This window comes from Galeopterus variegatus, unplaced genomic scaffold (genome assembly GCF_000696425.1).
Source record: "Galeopterus variegatus unplaced genomic scaffold, G_variegatus-3.0.2 Scaffold11829, whole genome shotgun sequence".
In the NCBI taxonomy this organism is placed as follows: Eukaryota; Metazoa; Chordata; class Mammalia; order Dermoptera; family Cynocephalidae; genus Galeopterus; species Galeopterus variegatus.
The window spans coordinates 1-10,479 of NW_007737940.1; the positions used below are offsets into that span (position 1 = coordinate 1).

The 10,479-nt window shown below is 35.7% G+C and overlaps 1 protein-coding gene across 1 annotated transcript; it reads right to left on the bottom strand.

Moving 5' to 3' along the window:
* Positions 1–505: 505 nt before the first annotated feature.
* LOC103610811 (dual specificity mitogen-activated protein kinase kinase 6-like) lies at positions 506–9,516 on the bottom strand (the record flags this gene model as incomplete). The annotated part of the gene is made up of 3 exons (XM_008594897.1): positions 9,350–9,516; positions 1,307–1,355; positions 506–619 (listed from the first exon to the last, which is right to left on the bottom strand). Coding segments are annotated over exons 1-3 (330 nt in total), but the record flags the coding sequence as incomplete, so codon positions are not given.
* Between the last annotated feature and the right edge of the window lie 963 nt (positions 9,517–10,479).

Below are 10,479 nucleotides of genomic sequence, written 5' to 3' on the forward strand. Positions count from 1 at the left end.
TCTTGATTTTTCAGGGACAAGTCTTTAAAAGCAACAGAATACAGAATAAAAGATACATGAGGCATAACAGCTAAATACAATATGAAAAATTTTGTTTGTACGGTGATTTGAAAAACCAACAGGACAAAATAAAAACAAACAAAAAAAATCACTTTGAGATGATCAAGGAAATTTTAATTTGGACCAAGTATTAGATGAGGTTAAGGAAGTATTGTTAACTCTTTTAAGTGTGATGATGATATGGTGGTTGTGGAAAAATTAAAAGTGGTGGGAGGAGAGACAGGGGGAGACTTAGTTAAAAAATAAATTGAAAGTAAATGCAACTCATACCAAGGCAGCATTTTCGACACATTTGGAGGGAAATTCTATTCACTAAAAATAATCTTTTGTTTCAGTCTGTTAAAACAAGACTTGTTTTACTTCTGTGAAAAGGGCTGGTTTGCAATTGAGATGGACAAACGTATACACCACACGTATAAAACTTTTGGGGAAACATCAACTCTACCTTCACTGCCATGATCTGCCCACTGGGCACATGCCGCATCTTCTCCACCACCCCATAGGCACCTCGTCCCAGCTCCACTATAGGCTCCAGATCATCTGCCTTCACCTCAAAGTTCTGCAGGAGAGAAAAGTATTAGTGCAATAGGAAAGAGAAAACTAAACTGGACATAGACTGCATTGTACTCTCTCTGGTCTCTCTCTGGTTTCTCCCAGTATTCTAAGGATTATTTCTGGGCCAGAAGCTTTTCTGGCATGTCAAAGCAGTCTCTGAAATGCAGAAGCTACAGAAGTGCCAGGGAGGCTCCCACCATAGGTCACTTGTTTGTCACAGGCAACCCAGGAACCCACCTCCAATGCAGATTTCCAATGACTCAGCTGAAACTATCTACACTGCAGTTCTTTAGCCATGTTCCCTTAATTATGTGTGTAATCCATTACTGACTGACAGCAACTAGATCTATGTCTGAAATTTGAGAAATGCCCTCCCAACAGATTCACCTACTCTCCTCACATACCTTTTATCAGAACCACAATAGCCTGATTCCAATTCACCATCCAAAACAGCAAACACTTTACATACCATTTCCCTTCAAACTCAAACTTTTTTTGACCCATCCTCTGACAGCGCGTTACAGAAAACAGTTTTTTTCAGCAGTCAGTCAGAAAGTATACAAGGGTACTTCAAAAAGTTCATGGAAAAATAGAATTAAAACATAATACGAATCTGTCCACGAACTTTTTGAAATAGCTTCATACATATAAAATGGCCAAGGTATTAACTAGCAGTTATGATTTTTCTCACCTGATTTCCAATAGAAATGCAAGCTTTGGAGTCTAAATCTCGAGGTGGCCTAAGAAAGAGAAAGGGGGAAAAGAAGAAACATAAGATATTTAGTTAACTCTGTCCCTCCCCGATCATGACCAGAGAGGTTTTCCTTAGCATAAGAATGTGGGATTTGAAATAAAATACATTTGTGTTTAAATTACTTGAAAAAGGCAGAAGTTCACGGGTAAGGAAAATCAGCATAAGAATGTGGGATTTGAAAGAAAATACATTTGTGTTTAAATTACTTAATCTCTTTGAGCCTCCATTTCTTCTTTAACACGGGCATAAGAATGTGGGATTTGAAATAAAATACATTTGTGTTTAAATTACTTAATCTCTTTGAGCCTCCATTTCTTCTTTAACACGGGGATATTACTATATCCACCTGGCAGAGTAGGAGTGAGTATTAAATGAGGTATTCCGAGCAAAATGGTTAGCAGAATGCTTGGCATGCAGTAAATGTCCAATAAATACGAGCCATGTGTATGCAGTTACATAGATAATTATACTATAGTAGTAAGCCTCAAAATTTTTCATTCATCCAAAAGCACCAATATATCCACTTATTTCACCATGTTTTCCATAATTGTTTAAAAAGAAAAACAGTCATTGGCATATGGTTCCACTAACTCACCAAATTCATGGAACATATCTAATTTTGGATCTCTTCTTGGTTAGTCTAGTTGATAGTTTGTCAATTTTCCTTTTTTTCTCCAAAAACCAACTTTTTGTTTCATTGATCATTTGTATTGTTTTTTGGTCTCTATTTCATTTAGTTCTGCTCTGGTCTTTATTATTTCTTTCCATCTACTAATTTTGGGATTGGATTGTTCTTGCTTTTCTAGTTCCTTGAGGTATAATGGTAGGTTGTTTATTTGGGATTTTTTGACTTTCTGATATAAGCACTTATTGCAAAAATCTTTCTTCTTAGTACTTCTTTTGCAGTATCCCATAGGTTTTGGTAAGTTGTGCTTGTATTTTTCAGTTGTTTGAAGGAATTTTTTGGTTTCCTGTTTTATTTCTTCCTTGACCCATTGGTCAATCAGGAGCATGTCATTTAATTTCCATGTTATTTATATAGTTTCCCAAGTTTTGTTAGTTGTTGATTCCTAGTTTTATTCCGCTGTGGTCTGAAAATATACTTGATGTAATATCCATCTTTTTAAATTGTTGAGACTTGATTTGTGGCCTCACAAGTGGTCAATGCTGGAGAAGGTTCTATGTGCTGATGAGAAGAATATATATTCTGCAGACGTTGGATGAATTGTTCTGTAAACATCTGTCAGGTCCATTTGGTCTAAGTTGCCATTTAAGTCCAATATTTCTCTGCTAATTTTTTGCCTAGATGATCTGTCTGATGTCGAGAGAGTCATGTTAAAGTCCTCAACAATTACTGAGTTGGGGTCAATCTCCCCCTTTAGATCCAATAACAATTGCTTTATATATCTGGGTGCTTTGAGGTTGGGTGCATATATACTTATGATTGTTATATCTTTTTGCTGCATTGATCCTTTTATCATTATACAATGTCCTTCTTTGTCTCTTCTTATAATTCTTGGTTTAAAATCTATTTTATCTGATATACACATGGCAACTCCTGATCAATTGTGGTTTCCATTTGTGTGGTATATCTTTTTCCATCCTTTCATTACTAGCCTATGTGTGTATTTATTGGTAAAATAAGTTTCTTGTAGGTAGTATATAGTTGGGTGTAGGAATTCCAAATCTAGTCTCTTCCTTTATAAATGAACGAAAGATCCAGAAATGTGAAGCAATTTGCACTAGTTCACAACTAACCCAGGTCTCCTGATTTCCAGCTCAGCATCTATTTCTATTCTGCCAGGCTGTCTAATAAAGTTCAGCAAGATTTTTTTCTATACATAATATTTAAACTATTCAAGGATCTTCTCAGGAGCCAGAGGTTTGCTGATTTTTTTGTTTCCATATTCTCTTCATGTGTATTTATATCTCTAGTACTCCAAAGCTCTCTCAGTTGGTATCAATCCACTTAAGAGAAAGATGTTTGGCTTTGGCTGTACACCTACCTGACTAGGAGCCTAGAAAGGCATTTTCTAAAGGAAATGTACCAAAAAGATCATGACAAAAGTGACAAATGCCAAAAAAATGTACTGTTAATATGATCAAACAAACAGAACAACAAGAGGCTAATGGCAAAAGAATCCTGGTGCTGCCAAAACAGAGGGTGACCAAAACAGATAGAAATTCAAGTCTCTCTGGAGGAACATTTCATGCCAGAATTGTCTTTAGAAAATACAAAGAAAAATGGAAGGAAGGGAAGAATAGTCTTGAAAGAGAGAAAGAAATCCTTTGCCAGTAATGATTTTTCCCAACCCTAATGTATTATGATTCTATCCCTTCTGCTGAAACTAAATACATAAATAAAATAATAAGAAAGAAATAGAATATAAACACAGATATAAATGTGAATCTAAGATTTTAATGGCAAGCCTTCCCTCACCTCAAAATCCTTTTGATATGCACAGAATACTTAAAACTGGGGACTGGGAGGGAGAGAGAAAGAACAAAACAAAACAAAACACATACATACACAAAAATGGCAGTGATTTTACATACATATTTTGTGTTTCTGAGCAGGGAATTTTTTTTCGGGAAAGTTTTGCAGAAAAATCAAATTTCTAAAAATTTAATTTCTCTTTCTTAAAACTTCCAAAGCTGTTTTTCTTCAGTTGTCACAATTTGTTTGTACTAATTGTAATGGCACTTTGAAGTTCAGACAATAGGACTTGAAATATGTGACTGATATGTACAATAAAATACCTTTTTTAATTATTCAGCATCCTGCCTTTTTAAAAAGTATGAAGCAGCAGAAAGATCACTAATTATCTGGGGCTACCTCCATTTTTTTGCCATTCAATGAGGGTATTGGATAAGACCTCTTCCAGGTCTGATATTCTCCTATTCTATACCAGAGCTTGGCAAATTAGAGCCTGTGGTCCAGCTACAAGTTTAAGAGGTTGTAAAAAACAAAGAACATCCAACAAAGGCCAGTGTGACCTATGTAGCCTAAAGTATTTAATATCTGTCTTTTTACAAAAAAAAAGTTTGCTGGCACCGGCTCTATACTAACCTCACATCATACCTTGACCTAATAGGAGGGTATGGTGCCATTTTCCAGATTAAGAAAAATGAAATCCAGAAAAACTTGGTGATTTTCTGAAGCCATAAAGTCATTAACAGAGCTGAAAATAAATCTCAAGTCACCTGAATTTCAGTCTTGACCTTAGGAGGGAAAAGAAGAAGAGGGGAAGGAAATATGAGAACTGGGCTAAGTGCTTTACCTGCTCCCTTGATTTCCATCCAAGTCTGCTTGAATCCAAGGAACCTGCTCCCAATACCCAGGCCTCCTCTAATGAAAATGATCAATTCACCCATGCCTCAGGCCTCTGAGCTCATCGTCTGCCAAAACATCAAAGATGGGGCCAAGAGTGACAGCTTGGATTGGATTAGTTGACACTGTTCCGTCCAGGGCTGGACGTATTAGTTCGCCTGGGGCATTGAGACTCTGCAGGAGGTTTACACTGTGGGTGGATGTTCTCTGTCACTTATTCAACATTTGAATCCTCTGGGGAGAGAACCAAGCTTATTACAAAATTCTTTCCCTGGAAGACCAAAGGTATTCCAAAGGTCACCTCATATTAGTTTTTCATATGAACAACCAGCTTTGGTTTATCATAATAATTATTTATTTTAAATTCTACATAAGTAGTCAGCTCACTGGTCATTATCACAATTATTATTCATTTATTTGACAATATTTATTAAGCACCTACTTGGGCCAGAGACTGTGCTTGACCATTTACATAAAATAGCTTCTTTAATTTTCACAACTCTTAGAGGTATTAGTATCTCTATTTTAATGCAAAGAATTGACATGAAAAGAATCTAACTTAAGGTTATTTAAAGAGATGAAGAGATTAGAACCCAGGGCTGCACCATGATGGCTTCTGCACTGCAGACATAAAGGAGTCTACCTCTCATGTCACTAGTCATGACACTTAATATAGATTATGACATCTAATCCTCATAACAACCACATTATTGTTTACACCTATGTTTTAAAGGGGGAAACTAAAGCTTAGCACAGAACAATTAGGTATCTTGCCTAAGATATTCAATTGGTGAAGTTTAGATCCTAAATATAAACCTGGCCTGAGCTCTCACCCATGAACTTTTATGTTCAAGGACTTTGAGCAAAGCACCTGACCCTTGCACAGCTCTGTTTTTTCACTTGTCAAATGAGAGCAATAAAAACTGCCTCCTGTGTTTCTTGTGAGGTTAAATAAAATAATATTGACTAGCATAGAATTGATTTAGGATTAGTTACTATCAATCAAATGAAGGGACAGCTCAGAAACCTAAGTCAAAGACACATTGGTATGGGTAACTCAAAGAAAGATCTCAAGCAGAGAGACCACACACATTCAACTGGAGCTCTGTCCAGGCTATTTATTTTTATAGCAGGAGGGGGCAGGGTATGAATGGTCAGAATCACCAAGCCAACCTCAAAAAATTGCCAAGAAAAATACATAATGTGGAAATTACTTCTTTAGGAGTACAAATTTAAGCTTCAGTATTAATAAAAATAAGAAAACTCTATGAGCTAAAGTGGTATAGTCAACAGTAAGGAAGTGATGCTCTTGGCTTCACACAGTGAAACAGAAAAGTGTATTCAAAATATATTCTACTACATGAGGAAAAGACAAAATAAAAACTACTTTTATCTTTGCATAGGTTTCTGTTTATTTGTTTATACCAAGGAAGGATTTATGGCAGCTTGCAAAAATTCATAAACACAGAAGATTAATATAAATCAGTAAAAGGTAAAGAATGAAAATTTTAAAGGGAAATAATATAAGACAGCTGGGAGGTTGATATATGAATATATTATTTCCCAAGGAAATAATAAAAATAAGAGCATAAAGCAATAAAATTGAAATCAATAAAACAAAGCTAGTTCTTCAAAAACAATCATTCAAATTGATAAACCTTGAGCAAAGCTGACTAAGACAAGAAGAAATAACAGCATAAAGCAATAAAACTGAAATCAATAAAACAAAGCTAGTTCTTCAGAAACAATCATTCAAATTGATAAACCTTGAGCAAAGCTGACTAAGACAATAAGAAATAAGACACAAATTATCAATATCAAGAAAAAAAACAATGTATCCCAACAGATCTGCCGAGCATAAAGCAATAAAATTGAAATCAATAAAACAAAGCTAGTTCTTCAAAAACAATCATTCAAATTGATAAACCTTGAGCAAAGCTGACTAAGACAAGAAGAAATAAGACACAAATTATCAATATCAAGAAAAAAAACAATGTATCCCAACAGATCCTGCAGCCATTGAAAGGCTAATCAGGAAATAGCCATTGAAAGGATAATCAGGAAATACTATGAACAACTTAATTCTCATAAATTCAACAACTTAGAAGTGAACCAACTCCTCAAAAACCACATACTACCAAAACCCAGTCAAAATGAAATAGACGACCTGAGTAGTCCTATAACTATTTTAAAAATTGAATTTATAATTCACGATTTCCAGAAAAAGATAATTCCAGGCCCATTTTGTCTCACTGGTGTATTTTAGCAAACATCGAAGAAGAATTAACACCAATTTTACACAATGTCTATCAGAAAATAGAAGGAACACTTACGAGTTCATTTTTATAAGGCTAGTATTATGTTAACACTAAACCCAGAAAATAACAGCACACACACAAAAATAAATAAACCACCACCGACCAACACCTTCCATGAACTTAGATGTGAAAACCCTCAACAAAATTTTAGCAAACCACATCCAACAATGAATAAAAAAATAATATACCACAACCACCTGAAATTTATTTTGGGTATGAAAGGCTACTTCAATATTTTAAAACGACTCAGTGTAATCTATCACATCAACAGGACAAAGAGAAACAATTTTATGATCATACAAATTGATTCAGAGAAAGCATTCAAGAAAATTCAACACCCATTCGTAATAAAAACTCTAGGTATACTATGACTAGAAAAGAACTTCAGCTTCACAAACGGCATCTACAAAAAACCTACAGTTAACATCATGCTTAACAGTGAAAGACTGAATGCCCTCTCTCTAAAATGAGGAACAAAGAAAGTTTTCCTGCTCTCACCAATTTTATTTAACACAGTACTGGACATTTTTGCTGCTTCGATAAGGCAAGAAAATTAAAAAAAAAAAAAAGGTTAGAAAGGAAGAAATAAAACTACCTCTGTTTATGAATGACATGATTGTCTACACAGAAAACCCTAAAGGATATACAAAAAGCTTCTACAATAAGTGAGTTTAGTAAGGTCACAGAATACAGGATCAACACAGAAAAATCAACTGCATTTCTATATACTGACAATGAACAAGTGGAAATCAAAATCAAATACCACTTACAATTGCTCCACTTCAAAGAAAATGGAACACTTAGGTATAATCTTAACAAAACCTATCATAAAGAATCCTTATATAAAATGCTGATAAAAGGAATAAAAGAGACTCTAAATACTTGGAGAAATATACCATGTTCATGAACTGGAAGACAAGGTAGTTAAGATGTCAGTTCTCTGTAAATGATCTGTAAGGTAAACAGAATTCCTACTAAAAGCTCTGCAACTTTCTTTGTGGACATAAACAAGTTTATTCTAAAACTAATATGAAAAAAGAAAGGCCCTCAGAGTAGTACACATAATTTTGAAAAAGAGCCAAGTGGAAGAAATCACTTTTTCCAATGTTATGACTTACTATACAGCTATGGTAATCAAGACAGTGTGATGTTGGCAGAAGGAGAGACACATAAATCAGTGGAACAGAGTACAGAACCCAGAATTAGGACCTAGGACTAGACAAAGAGTTCTTAGGCTTATTACTAAAAGCATAATCCATAAGAGGAATAATTGATAAATTGGACTTCACCCACATTAAAACTTTTGCTCTGTGAAAATCCTGCTAAAAGTATAAAAAGACAAATTACAAACCAGGATAAAATCTGTTCATATTACATATATGACAAAATCCTTGTGTTTAGAATATATAAATAACCTCAAAAGTCAAAGATATAAAACAATCTAATTGGACAATGAACAAAAAATATGCACAAATATTTCACCAAAAAAAATATGGATGAAAAATACACACTTAAAAATATATTATACATCATTAGCCACTAGAGAAATGCAAATTAAACATACATCTTAAATATATATACAGTGATATATTACCATACATCAGAATGACTAAAGTGAAAAACAGTGATAATACCAAATGCTGACAGAGATGCAGAGAAACTGAATCATTTAGACATTATTGGTGAGAATATAAATGGTGGCGTCACTCTGGAAAATAGTTTGGCAGTTCTTTCAAAACTAAAAATGGGCTTTCCATATAATGCAGCAATTGCACTATTGGGCAAAAAGTTCATGGAAAAATACAGATTATCTTTTAATTCTATTTTTCCATGAACTTTTTGAAATACCCTTGTATATCCAGAGAATGAAGACTTATTTTCCTGCAGGAACTTATACACGAATGTTCATAATGGCTTTATTCATAATAGCCAAAAACTGAAAACAACCTATGTCTCCAAACTGTGGTATAACCAAAATATGGGATGGTACTCAGCAATAAATTGGAACAAACAATTGCTACATGCAACAACTTGAATGTACCTCAAGAAAATTATGCTAATTAAAAAAAAATCTCAAAAAGAGATGAACGATTCCATTTACACAATTATCATAAAATAACAAAATGGCAATGGAGAACAGATTAGTAGTCGCTGGCAACTAGGGATGGTGATAAAGCGACGGACGGAGTGGGATCCTTTCAGGTCTCAGAACAGTGAGCAAGTCCCAAGTCAAGGCATGGCTCGCCAGTCCAAAGCTGAACCCCCCCTCCCCCCACTGGAAATCTGTAAAGGACAAGTGTTTGGATGAAGAGGATGATCTCGCCAACTTACGTGGAACTGGTCTGAGGTTGTTCGAATGCTTCTTTGGGAATTTTCAGGCCAGGGTTTCGCTTCTTGCCTATGAGGAAAGACGAAAGGAAAAGGTAAAGGTATAAATCACAGCAAGAGAGCAGGGGCAGAGACTGCAGCAGAGGAACAGAGTGGCCCCAGGCATGCATCTCGCCTCTTCCCATGCAGGACACCACTTCCTACCCAGGAAGCCTGTGAGTGCCCAGAACCAAAGCACCAGGCAGAACAGAGCTTCCTAAATGCACACTGCGGTCACGAATGAGGTTTTCCATCAGTGCCAGGTGAAAATGTCAGGATAAGAATTTAAAATCTCTTTTCCTGAGAAGATCTACCCTTCCTCCCTGTGGAGAGTTTGTCATTACAACTTCTTTGTTTTTTTTCCTTACATAATAATGGTGATAGCAGGCGCTATTGGTTATAGTTTGTTTTTTTTTGTTTTTTTTTTTTCTTTTTAATGTCAGTAAAATGCAGTCACCCTTATCTCAGTATTCCACAATTTTCTAAATTACTCTGTAAACAGCTGCTAGAGTTAACAATAGAATAAAAAATACTTTTCCACTGTTCTGCCCTGCCCATTCCTCCACCACCTGCCGTAAGTTGAAAAACTTAAGAGAGGGATAGAGTAATATTTATTTACATTTGACCTGTTCCAAAAAGGATTAAGATAACAGATGGGCCTATGCAAGGCGGTTATCGCTTCTTTGGGGGCCAGATGGGAATGTAACCTGATGCTGTTCGTCCCTGGGCTGAAACTACATGAGAGTTGGCTCAAATGCTTTTGTTGATGAATAAAAAAAGAACAGACTGAGAAACACCAGCTCAGGAAGCAGATCAGAGAAAACAGTCTTGTAAGGGCCTGGGATTTTCGTCACCTACGGAGATCCTGTGTCTCTGCGCTTGGCAGGGAAAACCAAAGCAGAGCTGGCTAGAATACCCCAGTTCTACTCTCTTTCCCACCTCTTCTCCACGTCTCGAGTGTGGACTTCAGATAAGGACCTGGACAGGTCCAGAAGCGGCAAAGAAACTTAAATCAAATAAAGTGGCTGGCCGATTCGCTCAGTTGATTAGAGCACAGTGTTGATCACACCAAGATTGAGGGTTCGGATCCCCTT